The 26,618-nt window shown below is 40.8% G+C and overlaps 1 protein-coding gene across 5 annotated transcripts in view; it reads right to left on the bottom strand.

The window, feature by feature from the left end:
• Nucleotides 1–26,618, bottom strand: part of LOC132390859 (uncharacterized) — a 175,212-nt gene that overhangs the window by 69,641 nt on the left and 78,953 nt on the right. For 4 of the 5 annotated variants that reach the window (XM_059963398.1, XM_059963399.1, XM_059963397.1 and 1 more), the window contains one exon: nucleotides 17,493–17,639. The exons of the other annotated variant lie outside the window; for it this stretch is intronic. In XM_059963398.1, coding sequence (XP_059819381.1) covers nucleotides 17,493–17,639 — 147 coding nt within the window. The remainder of the gene's footprint in view (nucleotides 1–17,492; nucleotides 17,640–26,618) is intronic. 5 annotated transcript variants of the gene reach the window in all.

The following is a 26,618-nucleotide window of genomic DNA, read 5'->3' as shown; positions in this document are numbered from 1 at the left end:
TAAAGTTGTCTGTGAGGGACACATTGTCTTCAGTTTGGTGACACCGTTTTGATTTATCTCCTTGTTTTTGGCAGTGGAACTGTCAGTCAACGACAGAGGGTGTTGTTTTCTTAATAAACTATGTGGAATCAATAAGTGCCCCTTTGCTTCCCCAGCCTTTTCTGCTCACTGTTAAATCTATCACAGTTGATAGTTGGCAAACTCTCAAGCAGCTTGGCTTATCGAGCTGAGACTTAAAGGCGTTAGTAAGAATAAAGGTTGTACGAGCCTATGGAATATGGATGTTCCACTATGGGTATGCTGAAAAGCTTTGCCCCCATTTCCTGCCAAAGTTCATGATATCAGTGGATGAAGACTTCAGTAATGCGGGGTAGAGGAGAGGCTCTTTCAAAAATGTAATACTATACTTTGTCTGGCTAGGTCTGTGTGTTGGGGGAGCTAATGTTTTGCTTCCCCCACCATTTAGTCGCACTCCACACCTCAACCTTTGGGAAGTGCACACAGCAGTAATGTAGAAGGTTAAATTTTATTGGAGACAAATCATAGTTTGTGATCCTTACTCCAATAAAGAACTGGTTGAATCATTGATTCACACAGTACAGCGAGAGGCACTACAGGCTAGCCGACCCATGCTGGCCAATGTGCCTGCTGATGGTCCTATTTGTCCATATCCCTTTAAAGCTGGATGGGTTGAGAGTGCTGGCATCAGTCAGTTGTTGGAATTAGTGTTGGAAGGAAGAATGGTAAGTTTTTTATTGGTGAAGAGATTGATTGCTCATGATGTGGGTGGTTGCAGCCACTGTTCAGGACAGTGCTGTGCAGGGGCTGGGCGTTTGATCACCAACTTGGGTTGCTGTGTAGGAGAAGGGCGGGTGCTAGTTGAAGGTGCTTTCTGCAGAGTGGAGGGGGTAAGAACTCGTTATAGAGAAGTAGGTTGACAGAAGACCATGAACTGGCTGGGTGAGGGCAGGGAGAAGGAGCGGGCATAACCCTGTATCCCATATAGGGACTGGACACAAATCCAAAAGAAAATCTGAGAATGTCTTTGTACAATAAATCTCACAACACACAGGCTACATGTAATGATTTACTGCTACAAACTAGGAGGGACTTGAGGTGTGGCCCTCAAATCTATACACATAATCAGGCTCTCTTGTAAATGACTCTTCTTTGAATAAGTCAAAGCTTTAAAGGGAATCTACCTGAATCAGACACCCAGGTCTGTCTTGGAACCTATTCAGTCATGCAGAAGAAAGCTTGACAGGCTTTGCACGTGTGGCCTGCAGATGGTGCTGGTCACACACCTGTCACTGACAAGCGTGTTGGGGGTGGGGGGATGACATTTAGACATGTGTGACTTCTGGAAGACACCATGGCACCCATGCAGACTCTCCAATGCCTCAAGTGCATGGAAGGCCCAACATAAAAAAGGACAAACTTTACAAAATCCCTGTTTTATCATATGTTAAATATTTTATTAAAATTGGATTGTTTGGTGCCCAAAAACACAATTCCTGAACTGCATGAGAGTTTAGTGATTTTGATTTTCAGTATCTGCACTATATGGTGTTTGAAAATTTTTTAATCCTTTTCTGAATATTCTATTAGAATTATTTGAGAATAATTCTCCATTGATTCTACCTTTGTGGAAAAACTTCCACACAGAAGCTTGTAAAGTGTAAAGTACTGTCCACCAAAGGAATTTACAGATAATTAAATATTTTTCCAATCTCATCATCATTATGCTGGTTACTTTTGATAATTTGCTTGTGCCTTCAAATGATTCTGAGGGTTTTTTTATGTTTATGTTTATAAGGAGAGGGCAAGATAGCTTGGACTTTTATTGCCTGGAATGTGGGAAGATGATAGCTGATTTTACAGATGTTTATCAAATCACGAGGGACAGAGATAAGATTGCTCCTGAAGTGTGACCATCTCACTTAAATTCTCATCTATAATCCCCTCAATCTCTCAGATAATCCTGAATACATCCATTCACACTTGAACTTCTTTGGCTTTGTCTGTCAGGAGGTGCAGGTGGGTGCATCTTCCACAGATGTAGACATTGTGGAGTCCACAAGGCTCCCTGACTTTCCACATCTTGCAAGAGGAGCAGTCCACCAACCTGACTGCCGTTTTGTCTATAGTAAGTCAAACTGGTTAGATCATTCGTTTACAAGTCAAATCTCAGGATGTAACCAGGTGACACAGTAGTGCAGACACAAGATGTGCTGGGAACTGATGCTAAACAGATAATGAACAGTTCAGATGAAGTGTCTTGACCCAAAACATCAACTGTCCATTTTCATCCATAGATGCTTTTGGATCTGCTGAATTCTTCCAGCATTTTGTACGTTTGCAGAGCAGCATAGCTCATAGTCTCACAGCTGCAATGTGCCAGAGATCCAGGTTCAATCTTGATCTTGAGTGTTGTTTGTTTGGAGTTTGTAGGTTCTCCTTGTGTCCACATGTGTTTCCTGAGAACGCTCATTTCTCAAAAGTATACAGGTTGGTAAGTTAAATGGCCACAGTAAATTGCTCCTGGTGTGTGGATGAGTGATAGAATCTGAGGAAAATTGATGGGAATGTAAGAAGAATAGATTGCAAGGAAAATTACTGGGGACTGGGTTTGCTCTATGAGCTGCCATGGGCAAAAATAGCCTCCTCCTCTATTGTATAGAAATATGAAACAAGGAAGTTTTTGTCTGAATTCTGGGAATGAGCAACATGTTTCAGGAACTGCATATGTTGGTACTGCACTGGGAAGTCCCAGGAAGCTCTGCAATGTGAACCAGGAAAATCTCTGTTTAATTCCCACCTCATGTGTTAATGACGTTCAGCTTGCAACAGTATTGGGAAAGGTATTTGTAGCAGATTTAGGACAGGAGCAGACTTGTTCATGTAGTAAAACAGGGGAAAGAAAAGGAGCAGCTTCCTGTCTAGATCACGTCACTAAACCTGACCCACAGGAACTGCAGTGACTTTGCCTTTTCTTATCTTTGATTCGATAGTGGCGCCCTTGGTCTAGAGCAGGCCAACAATTAACAACCTGTAAGACTATAAGCAGCTCCTTATGACACAAGACGTTCTGTAGATGTTGGAAATCCAGGGTGAAGCAGTACAAGCTGGCAGGAGATTCGTGAAACCAGCTGGGTGGGGGTGGGGGAATGAAATATAAAACGTACTTCACCCCAGACTACACTAAAGTGTACCCCTACCTAATAGGGGTTAAAAGTAATGACAGTGTTGCTCGCTGCACTGTTTGCAACAGTGACTTTTCTATTGCCCATGGTGGGTTAAAATGTAAAAGACATGTTGAGGTGAGTTTAACAGGTGTCATTCGTTCATTAGCATAGCTAACATTATTTAAACGAGCTGGCTGGCTGCTAAGGAGCTACTCTATTGCAGACATCCCATCTCTCCCGCAAGTTCAGGGAGTCTCACGCAAATTGATGGCGCTACCTCCCTGAAATGAGATTTTGCAGGGTGGGATGTCTGGAAAGCAAGGAAGAGGGGCATCAGAGGGAGTTATAACTCCTTATTGCTCCCTTTCATTGACTGTTGGGCATTATAAATTTCTTAATTGTTGAAACAGTAAGAGGAAAAGAGTTGGGGGGGGGGGCTAAGGAAAAACTTGTTTGCATAAAGCGTAGTGTAGCCTACCATTTAGTGCCTGGAAGGCTGGTGGAACCTTCCACGCATTTAATGTACCTGGCAAAATACTTGAAGGATTGTTAGCTATAAGGTGAAGGCCCAGAACTGGAACATGGGGCAAACTAATTGGCTAGCATGCTAGAGAGAATTGGTTTATTCTTTTCAAAAAGCTTTGTTTCTATGCTATTCATATATCAAGTTAATGTAACATGAGAATCATAACTGCTGGATGTAGTGTTGAAGTGCAGAGAAAATGCAATTCAGGGTGACAAAGTGTAAAGGTAGACTGAGAGATTGAGAGTTCATCAGTGTACAAGAGGTCTGTTTCTGTAAATTTATAACAGTGGGGTAGAAGTTGTCCTTGAACCTGTTGGTATGTGTTCACAAGCTTTTGTACCTTCTGCTCAGTGAGAGGAAGTGAAAATAAAATGGCCATGACAGTGTGATAAAATGTAAAGATTGTGATCACACGATCCAAAGAGAAAAAGCAAAATGTCTGAAGATTTAGCTCAGAGAAGATGAGACACTTTTTTGAAATGGAGGCCTAAGAATAGATGTAAGTTGTATCATTGCCTGAAGCAGAGACTGTGCCAGCGTTTAAGACTATTTCACAGGGATTCTAATGCAAAAGAGGTGGAAATGGTGATAGTGCAAATTGAAAATTAAGGATCAGAATAAGTAAGCATGTCAAGGCTTGTTTGATTTATTTTTACATTGTAATTCCTATTTGGCTACCTAACATAATGTGGGCCTGGTATACATGGAGGAAACATAATGATAGCCTCAACTGCTGCCACTCTGTTAACAATTAAATCTCAGTAGAAATGATAAAATTAGGACAGACGTAATCTGTCACAGACTCTTTTTTAATAAGTTATTGGATAATGAGCAGAGATGGCTGCAAAGGAAAGAGTGCTGTTTGTTTTTTTAATTTTATCCCCACCATTGATAGCCAATAACTGGTTCAGACCTGTCTCTTGTTACTTAAGTCTCAGTACTGTGTATAGTTAGGGGACAATGATGATCTTTGCAAGGACAGCAAAAGTAAGATGCAATAATTCTTACATTGTTGAAATTAACTCAGCAGTTTTTAACTTTTTCTGCTGCTTCCTTGAACCATAAGGCCAGAAATGTAGACATTTGCAATATGGACCATCAGAATCTGAATTTTCGAACTCCTGTGTCTCCTCCTCAATGGTGGTAACGAGAAGGCATGTCTCAGATCATGAGAGTCCATAGTGAGGAATGCACCTTCTTGAGACAGCCTCCTGATGATATACCCGAAGGTGGGAGGGACGTGACTGTGATGTAGCTGGTCAAGTCAACAACCCTCTGCAAATTCTTGTGATCCTGTGCATACCTGGCTGTGATGAAACCAGCCAAAATCCTCTCCACTGTACACCTATGGAGATTTGTAAGGATCTTCAATGATATACCAACTCTCCTCAACTCTTAACAAGGTAGAGTCTTTGGCACACCTTCTTTGTAATTGCATCAAAATGTTGGCTCCAGGATAGGTTCTCCAAGATGTTGATGCCCATGAACTTGAAGCTGCTCAGCTTTTCTCTGCTGACCTCTCAATGACTGCTGGAGTTTTTTGTCCTGGCAGTCCCTTCCTGATACCCACAGTAAATTTACCCTTTACGAAAAGCGCTGCATACACTCACCCAGGCTAGTGTAACAGCAGTGTCCAGATTTTGGATTAATCTTCTTTATGGAACACTTACAGTTGTTCAGCCTGCAGTCGTTCAAGGAAGTATTCACCACTCTATCCTCAAAGGCATTTAAGGATGCTGTTGTCATCAGAAAGAAGGTACAAGAGCCTCAGGACTCGCACCACCAGATTCAAAAACAGTTACTACCATGCTCAACCATCAGGCTCCTGAACCAAAGGGGATAACTTCACTCAACTTCACTTACCCCATCACTGAAATGTTCCCACAACGAATAGACTCACTTTCAAGGATTCTTCATTTCATGTTCTCCATAATTATTGCTTATTTAGTTATTATTATTGTTTTTTTAGTTTTTGTATTTGTACAGTTTGTTGTCTTCTGCACTCTGGTTGAATGCCCTAGTTGGGCAGTCTCTCATTGATACTGCTATAGTTATTATTCTATAGAGTTGTTATGTATGCCCACAAGAAAATGTATCTCAAGGCTGTATATGGAGACATATATGCACTTTGATCATAAAGTAACATTTGAACTTTGGATGGGAAATAAATACTGGTCTTTTTAGTGATGGCTAGATCCCAGAAAAAAGGGAATAAATTTGCCAACAATGTTTCACTGCTCTCTCTCATGTTTGATTGTGTTTGCATAGATAATTGTCATTGAACTTGGAAGTATTTAACTGCAGAGAACATTTGCCAATATAATAAGGCCCTACCCGGAATTCAGATTAGTGCGCTGATTCTCAAGATAGACACTTTGTCCACAAAGGGGTTGGAGCAAGAATTCATCACACTGGTACCAGATCTTCAGGGGTTTAAAGAATAAATGCAGATCAAATAAATTGTTTTTTTTTTGAGAGGTGATCTAATCAAAGACAATTGATAGAATAGATAGAGGCACAATATTTTTGTCCAAAGGGCTTGGTCAGAAAAATACTTCAAGATTGAAGTTGATGTATATTTGTTAATCTAAACATCGAGGGATCTGAAGTAAATGTGAATAAATAAATCAGCAGCACAGAACAAGTGTGATTGAAAAATTAAATACTATAGATACTGAAAATGCAAAATAAAAACAAAGAATGCTGGAAACACTCAGCAGGTTGGCAGAATCTACAACCTAAAACATTAACTCCGTTTTTCCCTTCATAAATGTACTCTGATCTGTTTCCAGAAATTTCTGTTTATGGATAAAATTGAGTTGCATGATGGATTTATGATAATTAATTCTAGGCTGGAGATTGAAGCACTGTAACTAAAATTTGTAAACATGACAGCTATAATATTTGAACATTAATATACTGTATTTTCCTTTCTTAATTGTTGAGTGATTTTGCTCTTTTGTCTTTAATCTTCTATTATTCTTTGACCTTGACTCCTGGGGGGTTTGATCTTGGAGACTTTTGATCCAAGTAGCAAAGATGTAAAAGATCAGGCTAAGAATATTTCCATTTTAATTTCCTTTCCCAGTGGGAAAGCACCTGGCTTCTGTTTACCATCTGGTTCTGACAACAGACCAAAGTCAAGAAGGCACTTTTGATATTTTAAACTTTTTCCTTGCTCGAGTAAACTAGAGTTTTAGTTCTTGGAAAACATAGAGGATGCAAGAACATAAGAGCTAAAGAAAATAGGAGCAAGAGTAGGCTAAGTGACCCCAAATCCACCCTACTATGTAACAGGATTCTGGTTGATCTGCCCAGGCCTCAATTCCCCTTCTGTGGAGTTCCTCAATTCTCTGATCTTTCAAAAACTATCTTTTTCATTGATCTCGCCTCCACAACCCAGCAGGGAGGGGATTTCGAAAGATTCACCATTCTCTTCGAGAAGAAAATCCTACACACTTCAGTATTGGTTAAATTACTGGTGTGGGAATCTAGAGGTTTGCACAATTAAGTTGAATCTGAGTTCAAATTCTACCATATCAACTGCAGAATTTAAATTGAGCTAATGATCTCGGATTTAAAATTAAAAAAAAAACTCATAATGAGTGATGACCATAAAACTCCTGTAATGTTTTAAAAACCTATCTGATTCACTAATGTCCTTCATTTGAAGAAATCTGCCATTGTTATTTAGTTTGGTCTGGATGTGGCTACATACCCACGAGTGTGATTAACTTCTACATAGTCTGGCTATCTCCTAAGTTGAGGGTAAAAATTGGCTTTGCCACTCATGACCAGATCCTGCAACATGAATAAAAAGAATATGTCGACTTTGCCTTAGTGGAAACCATTTAATTCAGGGCTAAGTAGTTAATAATTTCACGGCTTTCGTATATGGTTTGGGAAAATGATCCATTGCAGTACTGAGGAACTAGTCTACTGCTCTATTTATTCAGATGCGAGTGCACCTTGGTGAGATCACCATGTGGAAAGACCAAAAGACACGAGCAGAATTAGGCCATTCTGTTTCACCATATCATTGTGGCTGATATATTAAAAGTGCAAGTGAGCCTGCAGTGCTAAGATTCATCTCCTCATTTAAAATAGTATTGCCCTGATTTCTGCACCTTCCTCTGGAACACTGGCAATTTAATTCCCCTGCTCAATCTTTATACAATTCAAATGAATTTACTTGGTTGTGACACACTTCAGAACATCCTGAGAACAATCAATGCATTTTATAAATAATGCTATTTCTCATGTGCAAATCACAATGCTCAAACTAGTCTTAACATAAGCCATTGACCTCAGAAATGGAAATTCCAGATACCCTTTGCAGTTTAGCTTTGGAATGATTTGTCATCATAAGTCAACAATTTGGATGATGGAATCGATATCTTTTAGGCCAAATTTCCAGATGATGCAAAGATAGATGAAGGGGCTGGTAGTGCTGAAGGAGCAGAGAGTTTGTAGAAAGACTTAGACAGATAGGAAGAATGAGCAAAGAAGTGACAGATCAAATAGAGTGTAGGAAGTGTATTGTCATGCACTTTGGTGGAAGGAAAAAAGCATAGACTATTTTCTAAATGGGGAGAAAGTTCAAAAATCAGGGTGCAAAGGGAGTTGGGAGTGCCTGTGCAGGATTCCCTAAAGGTTGGTAAGGAAGGCAAATGCAATGTTAGCATTCTTTTTGAGAGAACTAGAACATAAGAGCAAGGATGTGATGCTGAGGCTTCCAATATAACTGGAAGGAGGAGGAGAAGCCCCAAAGGCACTTTGTCAGAAGTGGACAAGAAGAGGAGAATAAGGACTGAGGGAGCCAGTTCTCCAAACTCATTCAGGAATAGAAGTTACATGTCTACTTAACAGTGATCCCATGTGGCTGGAGCCTGATGTTCTCCAAGGATGTTTCTACGGGAAATACTAATGACTAAATCTGTCAGGATGTGTAGCCTTGTATTGCATTTATGAGAATGAGGACATGAGTCATAGATCTGTACAGTGTAGAAATTGGCCTTTTGGCCAACCATGCCCATTTTGACCTTATGTTCCATGGGTTTCCGGTGTGTCCTGCAGAGCTTCACATTTGCTCACGTTACATATACATCATGATACCAGCTCATGTTTTGCAGTCCCATCCGATTTCTTTCCCCTTCTACAGGAAACTTAAAATCCAAATGCGCAAACTGGTGTGGAGCTGGTTTGTATCGTTGGACTTGTAATTATAGCTTTGATTAACTAATTATCTTGCCAACACTGAAACTATTTCAGTTTTGACTTTGAGATATGACTGCAGTAAGGGCCAGGATAGCAGTTCTTTATCCCAGGATTAATTCTTGGAACTGAGTGAGTGTGGAGAGTCGGGTGTGGAAGGTGGAGGAACAGGAGGTTTGGAAATGCAGTGCTTGGGATGAGGATGAGATTGAAATGTGGGGACCTGTGGGTTTGAGTGCTGAGATAGAGAATAGAGGAGCCTGGTGAAGTTTGCACTGACTCAACAATAAACTCAAAGTTTACAACTGATTCCTTCTGAGCAATTGTGTCAGCTCTAATACACTCAGGTCTTCAGATTGTCAAAGTATCAGCAAGACAGCATTTTGAACTTTCTATTTCTCTTAGATTGCTTTGAGATAAGGAGGTAATTTCCTTTGACTGGGTGTTAATCTGTGACAAAATCTTCCAGTGGCTCAGGGATTTGGTCATTATGAATCTGTAAAATACGCACAGAAATGTGAGGGGCAGATTTTACTTTGTCCAGAATAATTTTATCAGCAAGAAATGACAAGGAAATACAGTATAGATTATATTTAAACTTCTTTCTTGTTAAATAATGCAGAAGAAGGCCAATTGGTCTATCATGTCTGTGATATCCTTTTGAAAACCTTTCCAGTTAGTCTGGCTCTAAATGCAGCCTTCTCAAGAATTCATTCCTCTTGTATTTGATGGTCCCCATTGAATTGGCTTCCCCCATCCTTTCAGACATGAGACACCAGTTCATAAAACATCACAAAAAGAATGTTCTTTATCTTCAGGATTGTTCTTTTACCAATTGTCATAAAAATTATCTTTTGATTATGAACGGAAAGGGAGAAGTTCCTTCTGCTACCAAAGCCCCATACAATTTTGGCCATCATTATCTCCCATTCAAAACTTTGGTTAACGACAATACTGTCTTTTATGCCTGTTTCTGGCTTGTTATAACACCACACAGAAGAAGATCAGTCATAAAGTCATAGGATTCTGAGTTTTTAAACTTCCAAATTCACCACCCAAACCTCTTTGCCTTTCTCTCTCCTTTAACACTTCCTCAAAACGTAACTCTTTTACCCAGCTTTTGGTCATCTTATTTATTAATCTCTATTCAACTTTGTATTGAATTTTTTTTGCAGGGTCATGACGTTATTGTACAGTGTGGAAACACCCCGTTCATTCTGAAGAGGATGCCAATCTAAGCTAGTCTCATTTGACCATGTTTGGCCCATATTCCTCTAAACAATCCCATCCATGTACTTATCCAAACATTTTTTAAATGTTGTTATTGCAACTAAATCAGCCACATCTACCAAAGCAGCAGAGAGGCTGTATCTTCTGTGTAGCAAATCCTTACTCTGCAAAGCCTTTGCTCTGACTTTTAGGTATAATTTGGGAGGATAGGATACTCACTTAATGTTGAGTATAGCTTCAGTTATTGTTAAGAAACTCAATACTTTGCAGGATAAAAACAATCTGCTTGATTGCTGTTTTGTCCATCACCCTGAATATCGATTCCTTCCATCACCGTGTAATGTGGTTGCAGTGTGCACCATTTACATGACTACCACAGCAACTTGTTAAGCCTCTTTTAGTTGAACTTCCTAAAACTACCTGTCCTGCTCTATGGGAACAAGGGCAGTAGGTACAAAGGAGCACTCATTTCTCCATGTGCCCCTGCTTCCCTCCCAGCTCTCCTAACACATGGGTTGATACCACTGGAAAAACAATGTAGGCAGTGGCCAGGAAGATATCATCAGTTCAAGTATTGGTTTGTTTCAGAGACCTCTTGTGAGTCTGCAACAAATGGCCTGGATGGATCTACCATCAGAACATTACAGGAACTCTTAGAACCAAAACCGTTGTTGATTTCAGAACACTTTAGTTTTCATAAGCAGAATCAAAAGGAAGGGGAGTCCATTTCAGTGTATGTGGCTGAACTGAGGAGACTGTCTCAGCATTGTCAGTTCAATGATGAGTGTAATGATACACTGATAGATCATTTAGTTTATAGAATTTTGGGATAAAGCATTCGAAGATGGCTCCTAACTGAAGCACAGATTACGTGTAAAGAGCAGTTGCAATAGCTATATCAATGGAAACAGCAGAAAGAGACGCAATTGAGTTGTCGTCAGGAATGAAAATGAGTGTGAACAAAATTGCAGCATTTATGTGGAGGCCTGTCTAAGCAAACAAATTGTGTCACAGGGTTTCACATACACAAAAACAAATGCAGATTTAAAATTAAAACTTACAGAAAATGCAAAGAAGTAGGACATTGGGCAGACAAATACCAACAGACTACACAGAATAGAGAAAAAAAGATAAAAGTCAAGTTGCAGTTTCAAAAAGCACTAAACTGTGTGCTGCTGATGAAAAGTCTGATAATAGTGAGAGTGACACAGGACTGAGTAGCCTTATGATTTATAAGATGAAAACTAACATTACAGAAGCAATATTGCTTACTCCAGAGGTGAACGGCAAATTAATTAAAATGGATTTGGCTATTTCAGACATTCCACAAAATGAGTTTGAATGTCATTTCAAGGATACTGACCTAAAGCCTGCAGATATCCAACTAAGAACTCAAACAGGACAAAAGATAACTCTTTTGGGAAATACATTCATAACAGGGAAATACAACAACTAACAAGCCATATTGAGCTTGTATGTGAAAAAAACAGGAGGGCAAGGATTGTAGGAGCATGAGTGGCTGAGGCAACTACAACTTGATTGGAGATCCATTCGCAATTTACATACCACATCCCCTGCAATAGTCAACTGAAAATGAATAAACAAAGGTACTGGATGACGCCATGAACTGTAAACCATGAACTGTTGCCCAACAGACGACAAACAGGTGTTAGCGACAACCTCTGTGCCTCTGGTTGCAAATCATACTGGTCCAAGAAAGGAGCATGCTGCTCAGAGGAATCATCAAAGTGACAAAACCAGTGGTCTGAATATAACAGGTTTTCTAGGTAACTTAGCTGAGAAAGCTTCTGACGTGCTAATCAGACAGTTACTTGTGAATGTGGCTTTGTTTCAAGCTGGAAGAGAGCTCAAGGAGCTTCAGGAAAGTTGCAAGCGTTCGGCGCTTGTGAGTACTAAGAACCAGAATCTACGTTTCAACTTGGAGACAAAAAGCTGCTTGTTAAAAGCAGATGTAAAGACCAATCCCCAACTTGATGAATGGAAGACTAAAAAGAAAGGTGTTAATGGAAATATGAAAACAAACTGTAAAGAAAACAGTAGAAGGATAAATAAGAGAATACTCCAGTGAACTAAATAGACCTTCCCAAGATCAAGATGCAATCTTTGAAAAGAAAGATGATGATAATGTAAGTGCTATGGAAATGAGAGAGGATAAATGAGACCTAATTCAGACATTCACAAAAAACTAGAAGAAAAAGAAATACGAGAAGTTGAAAAGGAGAAGGGAGAGAGAGAGAAAGAAAGAGTGTGGACAAGAAAGAGAAAGTTGTGAAAGAGAGAAAGAATGTGAAAAAGACAAAATGCAGGATAGAGAGAGAGAGAAAGAAGCTGAGACTGGGACAGAAGCAAGGATTGAAGGAGATCCAGAGCGAAAAGCTGAGAAAGAGAAAAGAAAGATGTCAGAACCTCTTCCTGCAGTCTAAGTCAACTCCAACAACAACCATGGAGGAGGGCCCACAACTTAAGATTGTTTTCACAGCCTCAAGTCTCACCTACCAAGCAGTGTGATTTCCTTTGTCAGGAAAGACATTACCCCACAAGAGTACAACATCCTCTATAGTGATTGAAACTTTAAGCCTGAATGGGACAATTTAAAATTCATGATGTTGTGGATGTCTGTATAGTAGTTGTAACATAGAGTATTTTGTCTAGATAGTTGTGTTATTGAGTTGGAGTTCATAGCTAAGCAGGGAGGAGTGTTGTGTATTTAATATTTCTGTAATATTTGAGTAGTATTATATTGTTTGATTAAGCATTCTTTGTTGTTTACATGATGCATTGCAGATTACATGTAAAAGTACGTAAATAGCATGCGTCATCACACAGCCACATGATGCGGGTGCGTCTCACTAAAGTAAAGAACAAAGTTAGACTCACATTCTTGGCTCCCTTGCTTTCCTTTCAATTAGTTTTTATATTTATGAGTTACCAAACATAAGAACCACCACCTTCTCAAAACAGGACACAGTAGGACAATCTTCCCAGCAAAGGGCACAGATCATGAATAAATAAATGTATATGAGCTATTTATCCAGAATGATGCATCTTGATGTATTATACTGCAACTGTATGATCTGGATGAAACAATCTTTTTTTAAATTGAGATAAAGTGCAGAACAGGCCCTTGTGGTCCTTCAAGCTGTGCCACCCAGCAACCTCTGATTTAATCCTAGCCTAATCATGGGGAAATTTACATTGAACAATTAACCTACTGTTGCATCTCTGTTATTTTCTGATCCTCAGGGTTGTTCTGGGGGTCAAGAATGGCTAGGAATTTATTTAAATAATCTTAACTATCGTTTATTTAAAAGTTCATACAAATATACAGACATTTGAAACTATGTGAAGAGCTGAGAAGTAAAGCAGAGATTCAATGAAAAGGGAAGATGGAGAAGGAGAAAAGATGACGAAGATGAAGTTGAAGATGACGCCTCCGAAAAATCCATCACCTTTATACTCAAGGTAACAGAAAATTCCTAAGATAAGAATAAACCAAACAACATTTTCACAATTACATAAATGGATGATGTTCTAACACTTAGCCAATGAGAAAGAGATAGGTGATAGGCCGTTATGTAAATGCTATAACACTTTCTGCCATTAAGTGGGGATGAACCACAACATACTTTGAAAAATATGAGTCTGTTAAAAAAAGTACAAATAAATTAACTATGCATTAAATCTTATATTAATTCATCTAACACCTCATAAAGAGTATTAAAAAAATCTGTCAATTCCAACCGTTATGTCTTTGGACTGTGGAGGAAACTGTAGTGCTTGGAGGAAATCCACAGGGTTATGGGGAGAACGTACAAACTCCTTACAGACAGTGGTGGGAATTGAACCCATGTCACTGGTATTGTGCTAGCCACTACATTACCAAGCTGGCTTTATTGGAATGACCCCCCAGCTCATGCCTTCAGCAATTGTGGTTCAATTCCTCCTGCTGCCTTTAAGCAGTCTGCACATTCTCCCTGTGACCATGTTGGTTTCCTCCAGGTGCTCTGGTTTCTACCCCCATTTGGAAAATGTATGGGTTAGTAAAGGTTAGGAAGTTGTGGACCTGTTATGTTGGCACCAGATGTATGGTGGTTCCTGCACCTCCTCAGACTGTATTGGTCAAATGACTCATTTCAATGTATGCTTTGATGTTTCAATGTACATTTTTAGTTGGCGATGTGGGAGGAACCAAAGGCAAGCTAAAATAAATTGACTTCATCATAGGGAGCATGTGCAGATCCACCGAGGCAGCACTGGAAGTTAGGATTGAACCATGGTTCTGGAGCTGTGAGGCAGCAGTTCTACTGTTCCACGCATGCATCATCTGTTGCCCATCAACCTGAGTGAGACATTTATCATCACCAACGTAAGCAACAGAGTCTTAGACCTGTACAGCTTGAGAAAAGACAGCGAGTATCTGTGATACTCATGATTTTATACCTCCGTAAGTCACTCCTATGTTTTTATACCTCCGTAAGAACTCCTATGTTCCAGAGAAAAACATTCCAGGCTATCCAGCTTCTCCTATTGTCCTGGGTACTGTCCTAGTGAATCTCTTTTGCACCCCTTCCAGCTTAATGATACCCTGCTGCGTAGCTCTATGACTCTATCACTCAAGTTGCTGATGATTTATGTCCAATATTAATCTCATAACACCAGATAAGGAGGGCTGGAATCCATGTGTGATTAAATACTAAATGTGCTTACTTCATGGCATGTACTGAATAAAGGAATTTCCCTGCTCTTCACTTCCACATTCATCACTACCTCAGCTTGCCAAAAACACATCAGTGTGTTTGAAACACCATTGTATGACTGTTAGGATAAGATTCATATAGCGATCACCAATAATCCAAGAAAGAATGGTGATGATCAATAGCACTAGAAAACCTGTTGGCTCCACATTACTGACAATAATTTTTCGCGAATTGCCTGTTTAACTTTTCTCCACCAGCTACATTTTGCTGCAATAATCACCATTCAAAGACATTGTTGTAACTTTGATCTTCCTCATTTGAAGAGAAATTTATTTTCTAACAGGAACATTTGCTCATTCATTGATTAGAGAATAAAGTTAAAAGTTATGCTGCTTAAAGTATTTTGTAGTAACATAAATGGTTTGCAGTAAATCTCAGCCAGGATGCAATCCACTAGCTGATGCAGTAAACTCAACTGACATCTCCAACAGGCTGTATTGTTTTGGATATCATAACCACTCATAAACATGATTTCACAATACAGTGATGTTACAAATCAAGACATGTTCAGTTACAAAGGATGCCTCTCAAATTCTCACAATATAGAACATAGGACAGTATAACACAATACAGGCAATTTAGGCCATGATGTTGTGCTGACCTTTTAAACTGCTCCAAGATCAATTTAACCCTTCTCTCCCACATAGCACTCTACTTTTCTTTCATCCATGTGCCTGTCTAAGAGTCCCTTAAATGTCCTAATACACCTGTCTCTACCACCATCTCTGGCAGTCTGTTCCAAGCATTTATCACACTCTGTGTAAAAACCTTACCTCTGACAATCTCCCCCATACTTTTCTGCAATCATCTTAAAATTATACCCTCTTGTATTAGCCATTTCTGCTTGGGGAAAAAGGCATTGGCTGTTCAATTTAAGTATTCTCCTTATCATCTTATTCAGCTCTATCAAGTCAAATCTCATCCTGCTTTGCTCCAAAGAGAAACGTCCTAGCTCACTCAACTTTTCCTCATGAGACATATTTTCTAATCCAGGCAGCATCCTGTTAAAACTCCTCTGCATCCTTTCTAAAACGGTGACTTTCTTCCTATGATGAGGTGACCAGAATTGAACACAATACCCCAAGTGTGGTCTAACAAGGGTTTTATGGAGCTGCAACATTACATCATGGTGGTAATGAAGGCTAACACATTAACTTGTGGAGCAACTTTGAGGGATCTATGGATGTGGACCCAAGATCCACTGCTAAGAATCCTACCATTAACCCTGTATTCTTCCTCCAAGTTCAACTTTCCAGAGCGTAGCACTTCACATTTTTCTGTATTGAATTCCATCTGCCACTTTTCAGCCCAGCTCTGCATCCTATCAATGTCCTGTTGTAACCTATGACAACCCTCAACACTATCCACAGTACCATCAATCTTCATGTCATCTGCAAACTTACTAACTCACCCTTCCATTTCCTTGTCTAAGTCATTTATATAAATCACAAAGAGCAGTTGTCCTAGGCAATTTTCACTAGCCATAGACCTCCAGGCAGAATACACTCCATCTGCTACCAACCTTTGCTTTCTGTGGGCAAGCCTATTCTAGATCCATACAGCCAATTTTCCCTGGATCCCACGTCCCCCAACTTTCTAAATGAGTCTACCAAAGGGTACCTTGTTGAAACCTTACTAAGATCCATATACACCAGATCCACTTTACTGTCATTGGTTTGGTTTGCGGCTGAAACAAGGAAAGAATGTTGGAAATGTTGTCCATCGAGTCACTGAATCAGATGGATAATTGTAGAGATTTCCTAAAGAATCCACTTGGGAGCACTAAACACTGTGCACGGTGGATCTTTGAAAACTGAATGCAGGCTTGGAAAAGATTCCTGCTTAGCTTTCTGGGCTTTGTTGGGTCCAGTTACAGATTCAGGAAGGATCTTTGTCACTTTCCAATGGAAATTTGATTAAATGAAAAGAACATTTATTCAGGTTGCTTTATTCAGCAATGCCAATGTACTACTGTCAATCCAGAGAGCTGAGGCTATGGGCGCAGCAAATCACAGGAACCAACCTCCTCTCCTGGACTCTGTCAGCAGTTCTCACTGCTTTGGTAAAGCAGCCAACATAGTCAAAGACCCCAGATATTCTCACTGCTTCCCCCTCCCTGAATGGCAGAAAATACAAAAACCTGAAGAGATCCGTCTGGATGGCATGAAAAAAAGGGTTTTCACTGTACCTTGGTACATATTACAATAATAAACTAATTTAATAACATTATCAATATCCCAAAGCGTACACGAAGCATCATCAAAGAAAAAATTTCTTGAAGCCATTTAGAGGTCATAAGTAGCATTGACCACAAGTGATTGGTAATTATGTTTTTTTTTATGAAAGGAAAGATAGGAAGAGAGGCAGCTGGAGGCTAGAAAAAGATTACAGGCAGATTTTTAATCTAAAATTACGCTTAAATGTTGTTCTTTAATGTGAAACTTTCAGCATATTTTGCCTTAATTCTGCATTTTCAGCAGCAATGCACTCTTTCTCCTTTTAATTTAATTATGGTAATCACCAGTCCAGATCTTATATTTAATTATGGAGTTGCCTTACCTTGGTGATTACTGTCAACTTTGCTCAATAAAAGCTGTGAAAGCTGAGAGATGGTCTCTGGTGTTTCAGTAGGGTACACATCCTGCAGGAGAAACTCTAATCTCTTCTGATTCAATGAGTTGTTGGAGGCCATTGTCTGGTACAACCCTATATAGAGAAACATCATGACATTTAGCGGCAAAGGTTAATTCATTTTAGACCCAAAACCACTACAAACTGGCTTGGATTTTGTCCCCTATTCTCACTGAAGCTTCTTTAGTGTGAAATCAGCCTCCAGTGCTTGTTTGACAAGTAATAATAAGTAGATGGCTAAGAACATCAATCCAAATGTAGGTGGAGGCTGGTGGGTTCAGTTGGTAAGGGGACGAGAGATTGATAAAGGCTTTGGATTCATTGGATGTGGATATGGCAGCGAGAGCAGGGAACCTTGCACATTCAGTCATGATGGGCATGTGTGCCATGGTGGGCACGAAATATTGGCACCAGAATGTGTGGTGACACTTGTGGGCTGGCCCACACGATGCTCATCACTGTATGTTTCAATGTACATGTGACAAATAAATCTGAATCCGAATCTGGCTCCACAATCATGAATTAAAATGTTTTTTTTCTTTAAAAAAAACATCAGAACCTGATCGTATCTTGTGATATAGTAGAGTCAAAGTGCTGCACTCTTCCTCTGAAGTTCATTCCATTGATTGGAATGGAATGAATTTTGAAGGGAGTGATATTGCTGTATGGAAAACAGGGATCAGTTTCACATGTGTCTTTTGGTGGCAGTCTTTGATGAATGGAACAGACTGGGTTCTATAATGTAACCTAAAAACAGATGTTCAGCCCATGATTTACATAAGTTATGGGTCAAGCAACTGCTTTAAGTGGTCCCCTGAGCAATTTAGAGAAAAAAATACTGCCTTTAATTATATTACCCGAAAATATGAGATCAGGCATGGGATACTGACCCGAAATTTGTCCCCTTCTCTTGCTCAGCTAACAGGTGCAAAGAGGATTATTTCCAACTTGCCACTTAATGATACAACCTAGAGCTTGGAACATGTAGTATAGAACATAAGGTAAGTCTCTTGATTGTTTCCTTTGAAGCAGCAAAGCCTGAAGAGAGGCTCTATAGAAATTTTAAGGTTATAAGAGAGGCATGGCTATGGTAGACAGCTAGTATCTTTTTGCGAGGGCTAAAATGTCTAATACTGAAGAGCATAAATTTGTGAGAGGGGCAAATTCAAAGGCAGCATGTAAGGCAGGCTTTTTATACAGAGATTGTTGGGTGCCTGGATTAGGCTGCCAGTGATGGTAGTGGAGGCAAATGCAAGGGAGGAGTTTGAGAGGCTTTTGGATAGACACATGAATATGCAGAGAACTGAGGCATGGAGATTGTGTAGGTAGAAAGGTTTAGCTCAGTTACGTAGATTTTTAAGTACTCGATTAAACAGTTTACCACAACAGGAGTGGGCAGAAGGGCCTTTCCTTAAACCGTACCAGTCTATATTCTTTTGCAAGAGGACTTTTACAAATTCAAGTACTGAAAAGCCCAGAGCAATAAAAATAAAATAATGAAACTATATCAGAAAACATAATTTATTTTCTGCATTAATTCCTTAAGGTGAAAATTTTGAAAGCAAGCACATGAGAGAAAGCACTTGTAATCATATCATGCTTTTTGTGGCTATTCACGTGTGATTTACAACTACTTGGGTTAGAATCAACGGAGATCAGTGATAAAGAAAGATGAAGGGTGTCACAGCTGATAAAGGTGCTGCCTCATGGCTCTGGAGAATCTAGTTCACTTCTGACGTCTGGTGCGATCTGTGTGGACTTTGCATGTTCTACCTGTGACCACTTGGGTTTCCTCCGGGTGTTCTGATTTCCTCCCACGTCCCTGAAATGTGTGGTCTGGTAGTTTAGTTGACCAATATAGGTTGCCCCTAGTGAGGAAATGAGTGGTAGCTATTGTCATAGCTGAGTTACTTTAAGTTAATGCACCATTTCACATGTATGGATTTTCATTTACTGTTGTGACAGTGAAATTCAGAATACAATGAGACTTTGTAAGATACCTAAGAAAAATAGCCCGATTTCCTAAGTCATATACCTTTCTCCCTTTCTCCTTCTGCAACTCTTCCCTTCATTATCCTGCTTTCTAATTTCCCAACACCTCTCCAGACTGGAGCAGGGAATCCAACGTAACACTAAAGAACACACACAAAATGCTGGAGGAACTCAGCAGGCCAGGCAGCATCTATGGAAAAAGGTATGGAGAAAGTATGGAAAAAAATCCAAAGGGTCCTGCTGAAGGGTCTCGGCCAGAAACATGGACTGTACTTTTTTCCATAGATGCTGCCTGGCCTACTGAATTCCTCCAGCATGCTGTGTGTGTTGTTTGGTTTTCCAGCACCTGCAGATTTTCTCTTGATTGTAACTCCAAGGACAGCATTGAGGGAATGCTGCTCTGCCGGAGGTGTTGAGATTCCAATGAAAGGCTAAACTGATGTTTTCTCAAATACGTGTTGAAATATTCTGGGTGGTAAGTCATGCCATCTTGGCTAATATTTATAATTAAACTAGCAACTGTAAAGCAGGTAATTTAATTGTGTATCTCAAAACTATTTACAAGATACTCATTCTTTGTCTGATCTCTCATCTTTTCCATTGGCGTTTTCTCTTTTTTAAATTCTTTCTCCAGCCTATCTTCTATAAGCAAAGCAAGAAAGAACTTTCTTTAAAGTCTTTGGTTGCAGTCTTTCTGCAAATTGGCTAATGTTGCCATAGTAACACTGTTGAGTGCTGCTCCTATGATTTTTGTCAGCAAATATGCATTTGAATGACAAATTTTACCGTAATTGATTCCTTCCTTGAACACTGTTCCTTCTAGAAGTGTGGTGAAGAATTTGCCATCAATGGAGTTGTTGGAAAAGTTTGTAGTTTTACATTGGCTTTTGTCCTTTTTCGGAGCTTCCTTACTGAATGACACACATAATCTGAAACATTCTCCATCTCACAATTACCCAAAACGTGCCAATGGTAGTGGCTGCTTTATAGAATTGTGTTTCAGACTGCCTGAAAGTATCACTGCTTGTGAAGCACATTTCACAATATTTCACAATCACAAGCAATAACGGCAAATATTTTGTATGCATATACTTAGTGAACATCTAGAATTTAGCCAAGATGTGAAGCATTCTTACCATCAAAAATATTCACACACACACCCACACACACTGTTTTATGATTTATGAATACACAACTGTACTTAATGTTAAAGTTCACCTTAATTTGCAAATGAACATTAGAATTGAAGTTCCATGCTCAACAATGTTATCAATTGCTTTCTTCATTTATGCAACAGGAAAGCAATTAATCTCATGTGGATTATCAACTAACACTCTCTTCACACAGAGAGTGGTGAATCTATGGAATTCCCTGCCACAGGAAACAGTTGAGGCCGGTTCATTGGCTATATTTAAGAGGAAGTTAGATATGGCCCTTGTGGCTAAGGGGATCAGGGGTATGGAGAGAAAGCAGGTACAGGGTTCTGAGTTGGATGATCAGCCATGATCATACTGAATGGTGGTGCAGGCTTGAAGGGCTGAATGGCCTACTCCTGCACCTATTTTCTATGTTTCTATGTTTCTAATGTAGCAAATGGCTAATAGACAGGACAGACCTGCAATTATCGTAAACAACAAATTTTCATCAGCCTGTATGTTTTTTTTTCTGTTCCCCTTTTAAGGATTACATAGGTTTGCCTTGGTCTGCTAACTTTTGCATTTTATTTTTATGAAAAAACCTGAAGCTTAATAAAACTTTGATTTGGTTGCACTTGAATATTATGAGCATGTCAGCCTATTACAGGGAGAAAGTGAAGGCTTTAGAAAGGCTGCAGAAGAGGTTTACCAGGATGCTGCCCAGATTAGGGGCTATCATCTACGAGAGGTTGGAAAAACTTGGTTGTTTTCTCAGATTCTGAGGCTGAGGAGAGAACTTTTAAGAGTTGCAATGGGAATTGGTTTATTATTGTCACATACACCAAGGTACAGTCAAGAGCTTGTCTTGCATACCATCATATAAATCAAGTTGTTACACAGTGAATTCTGGTAGCACAAGGTCAAATAATAACAGAATGCTGAATCAAGTGCAATAGATGCAGCAAAAGTGTAATGCAGGTAGATAATGAAGTGCAAGATCATAACGAGATAAATTGTGAGGTCAAGAGCCCATTGTATTTTACAAGGAAACCATTCAACAGTCTTATAACAGCTGGGTAGAAACTGTTCTCGAGCCTGGTGGTATGTGCTTTCAGGTTTTATTACCTACTGTCTGATGCAAGGGGGCGAAGAGAAAATGTCACAGATGGGTGGGGTCTTTGATTATGCAGGCAGTTTTACTGAGGCAATGAGATGTATAGACAGAGTCCATGAAGGGGAGACTGGTTTTGTGATGTGCTGAGCTGTATCCAGAAGTCTCTGCAATTTCTCAGAGCAGATGTCATACTAATCCGTGAAGTAACCAGATAAGATGCTTCCCATGGTGCATTGATAAAATACAGTAAGGGCCAACGGGGACATGTCAACTTCCTTCAGCATTCTGAGGTGAGGTTTCTTGGCTATGGTGTCGATGTTGTTGGACTAGGACAGGCTATTAGTGATAGTCATCCCTAGGAAATTGAAATTCTCTAACCTCTCAACCTCAGCATCATTGATGTAGATAGGAACGTGTAGACTGCCTGCTTTCCTGACGTCAATGACCAGCTCTCTTGTTTTGTTGAGTTATATTTAAGATTTTGAACCTGGGCAGGCTGTTCACCCAGGAGAAGGAAAATTCTGATTCCAAATCCTCGGTGTCAAAGTGTGATGGACATTCCCGATGAGCGAATACCCTGAACCCATTGACACGCCTTAAGCAACAATCAACCATGCTCCAGCCATGGGAAAATGGACAGCCTCCTTGAGGGTCAGTCTTGGGAGAGATAAAGGCTAAGGAAGTAAACCCTGATAGCAAATTCAGAGCGGAGCCCTAAGGTGGCTAGATGGCATACTGTGCCTCCGTCCGGCAACTCCTGGAGCTCCGCTGGTACCAAATTGTATTGGTTCCACCTTTCTTTTGCATTAAACTAGCAAGGCCAAAAGGGGGATCTTGTTGTTTGGGCAGTCCAAAGTCTCCGTATCATCTGCTCAGGCTTGTAGCACCCTGGAGAGGCCAGTCAAGCAACTTTGTAAAAATTCAGTACAATCCGGGAAGTGGCACTTACTTGTTCAAAGCTCATACCGATTGGTGCAGGAATGAGTGTCAGGGTGAGTACTTAGGATGTGCGCAGCACAACTAGCAGGTGTGTTTACAGACACTTTTAGTCTCTCTCTCTCTCCCTCCCAGTGTGGAGTGCCCTCCTGCTTCAAATTATCCACCATTGTCCCTGTACCAAAAAAGACCAAGATAACATGCTTCACCGATTGGCGTCCTGTCGCACTCACTTCAATAATAAGCCAATGCTTTGAGAGGCTGATCAAGGATTACATCTGCAGCTTGCTGCCACCCACACTGGACTCCCTACAATTTGCCTACTGACACAACTGATCAGCAGACGACGCAATAGCCACTGCTCTACATACTGTCCTTACAGATCTAGAGAAGAAGGATGCTTATGTGAGAATGCTGTTCTCGGACTACAGTTCAGCATTCAGTACCATAGTTCCATCCAGGCCCAACAAGAAGCTCAGAGACCTCGGCCATAACCCTGCCTCGTGCAGCTGGATCCTGCTAGTCAGGTCGCCAGCAGGTTGAAAGAGTGGGCTCCCTTACCTCCAACCATCTGACTCTCATTCCAGGAGCCCCTCAGGGCTGCGTACTGAATCCCCTCCTTTACTCCCCGTATACCCATGATTGTATCACCACCCACAACTCCAAACTGCTAATTAAATTTGCAGACGACACTACATTGATTGGCTTTATCTCAAACAATAATGAGGTAGCCTACAGGGAAGAAGTCATCTCTCTGACATGGTGGTGTCAAGAAAACAATGTCAATGTCACAAAAACAAAGGAGCTGGTTGTGGATTACAGGAGGAATGGAGACAGGCTAACCCCTATTGACATCAATGGATCTGGGGTTGAGAGGGTAAACAGCTTCAAGTTTCTCACCATACACATCACTGAGGACCTCACGTGGTCTGTACACACCAGCTGTGTGGTGAAAAAAGGCACAACAGCACCTCTTTCACCTCAGATGGTTGAGGAAATTTGGTATGGGCCCCTGAATTCTAAGAACTTTCTACAGGGGCACAATTGAGATCATCCTGACTGTCTGCATCACTGCCTGGTATGGGAACTGTACCTCCCTCAATCACAGGACTCTACAGAGGGTGGTGCAGATAGCCCAGCGCATCTGTAGTTGTGAACTCCCCATGATTCAGGACACTTACAAGGACAACTGTGTAAAAAGGGCCGGTAGGATAATTGGGGACCCGAGCCATTTCAACCAAAATCTTTTCCAGCAGCTACCATCTGGGAAGCGGTACTGCAGCTTAAAAGCCAGGAGCAACAGGATCTGGGACAGCTTCTTCCACCAGGCCATAAGACTGATGAACTCATGCTGACTTGAGTGTGCTCTATATTACATTGACAGTTCTGTTTATTATAAATTACTATGATTGCACATTACGCATTTAGATGGAGATGTAACAAAGATTTTTACTCCTCATGCGTGTGAAGGATGTAAGAAATAAATTCAATTCAGTTGATGGTGGGAGAGATGATTGGATCTCATTGGACAGCCCCCAGCCAGTAAGGTGCCGTCCTGCCTGCCTGCTTCACTAGGTGTGTGGAGCTTAGAAACAGAGAGACAGCAAGTCTATCAGAGAGTCGAACTACACCTTCTTAAAGCAAGGGAAGTCTCAGGGTTAGCCAAGACTGCGTGCTGTTGGCTTTGTGGTGAGGAACACATTCACAGCCGCTGTTGAGCGTGAGGGGGTGGGGATGGGGGAGCAGACCGAATCCTCACTCTCTGACTGTCTTTAATCTGGCCCAGTCAACTTCATCAGCATCTATGCCTCCACTCTCAGCTCCACCCCCGACGTTAAAGATCTCTCCTATTGGGCACCGGATGAAACATTGTCCAAGATATTCTAGCTCTGAAGGGTTGTATCTGCTGGGAGACATCAATTCTAGAGTTGGAGCCAACAGCGAGGCCTGGCCCAACTGTATGGGCCCATATGGAGTGGGAAAGATGAGCAATAAGACCATAAAACCATAAGATATAGGAGCAGAATTAGGCTATTTGGACCATTGAGACTGCTCCATCATAGTTGCTCCAATTTGCCTCTCAGCCCCAAACTCCTGCCTTCTCCCTGTATCCCTTCATACCCTGAGCAATCAAGAATCAATCAACCTCTGCCTTCAAGGTACATAAAGACTTGGCCTCTACAGCTGCCTGTGGCAAAGAATTCCGCAGATTTACCACTCTCTGGCTAAAGAACTTGCTCCTTACCTCTATTCTAAAATGACACTCCTCTATTCTGAGGCTGTGTCCTCTGGCCTTAGATTTTCCCATCATAGTAAACATCCTCTCCACATCCACTCTATCAAGGCCTTTCACTATTCAATAGGTTTCAATTAGGTCACCCCTCATTCTTCTGAATTCTAGTGAATGGAGCCCAGAGCCATCAAACGCTCTTTATATGATAAGCCATTCAATCCTTGAATCATTTTCATGAACTTTCTTTGAACCCTCTCCAGTTTCAGCACATCCTTTCTAAGATAATGGCCCCAAACTGCTTGCAATACTGCAAGTGAGGCCTCACCAGTGCTCTATAAAGTCTCAACAATACATCCTTGCTTAATGGACTAAGGGTGCTAAAGTGGTGCTGTTACCAAGGGCTGTGTGTGGCTAACACATATTTCCAGTGCGTAAAGCTTCACAAGGTCTCACGGTACCACCCACAGTTTTGCCACTGGCATCAACTAGACCTTTTTATCACTAGACATGCTGATCTCAGAAATGTCCTTATCACCTGCAGCCATCACAGTGCAGACTGTGAAAATGCCCACTCTCTTGTAGCCAACAAAGAATACCGGCATGTGTCATGAAATTCGTTAACTTAGCAGCAATACATAATCTAGAAGAGAAAAAGTAAGTAAATCAATTATGGTACATGTATATTGAATAGATTAAAAATTGTGCAAAAACAGAAATAATATATATTAAAAAGTGAGGTAGTGTCCAAGGGTTCGGTGTCCATTTAGGAATCGGATGGCAGAGGGGAAGAAGCTGTTCCTGAGTTGCTGAGCGTGTGCCTTCAGGCTTCTGTATCTCCTTCCTAATGGTAACAGTAAGAAACAGGCATGCCCTGGGTGCTGGAGGTCCTTAATAATGGATGCTCCCTTTCTGAGATGCTACTCCTTGAAGATGTCCTGGGTACTTTGTAGACTAGTGCCCAACATGGAGCCACCTAAATTTACAACTCTCTGCAGCTTCTTTCGGTCCTGTGCAGTAGCCACCCCCCCACCTCCCCCCCCCCACCAGACAGGGACACAGCCTGTCAGAATGCTCTCCACAGAACATCTATTGAAGTTTTTGAGTGTTTTTGTTGACATATCAAATCTCTTCAAACTCCTAATGAAGTGTAGTCGCTGTCTTGCCTTCTTTATAACTGCATTGATATGTTGGGACCAGGTTAGGTCAGAGATCTTGACACCCAAGAACTTAAGGTTCATACCAAAGAAGCTGCACTACTTTAAGTGGAAGGGCTGACCGTGCATCAGCACTTGCTGTGCATTCAGTGCTGAACGAATGCCGAAGTTCACTGACTGCTTTGAAGATACTGTGGTGGCCTCCACCTATGATGACAACTCAATCAAAAGCAAATGGTTCTGTCTCCTTGATGCCATCACTGCATTTGATGAGGGAGAATGCACACAAATAGACAGGTATGAGGAAAGCTGGGAGGAAATGGAACCAGTGACTGAAGCCAAAAGAGGAGCCCTCCTTGCCTATATGAACGATCCCAACTCCAGCACCACAGATGCTATTAAGGCCGTGAGTAACAAGGCCCAGAAAGCTGTTCGTTGCTGGTCCAACAACTGTTGGCTGAACTTGGGCAGTAGTATCCAGACTTCTGC

Source organism: Hypanus sabinus, chromosome 3 (assembly GCF_030144855.1).
Source record: "Hypanus sabinus isolate sHypSab1 chromosome 3, sHypSab1.hap1, whole genome shotgun sequence".
Taxonomy (NCBI): domain Eukaryota; kingdom Metazoa; phylum Chordata; class Chondrichthyes; order Myliobatiformes; family Dasyatidae; genus Hypanus; species Hypanus sabinus.
This window is presented reverse-complemented; position numbering and strand designations above follow the sequence as displayed.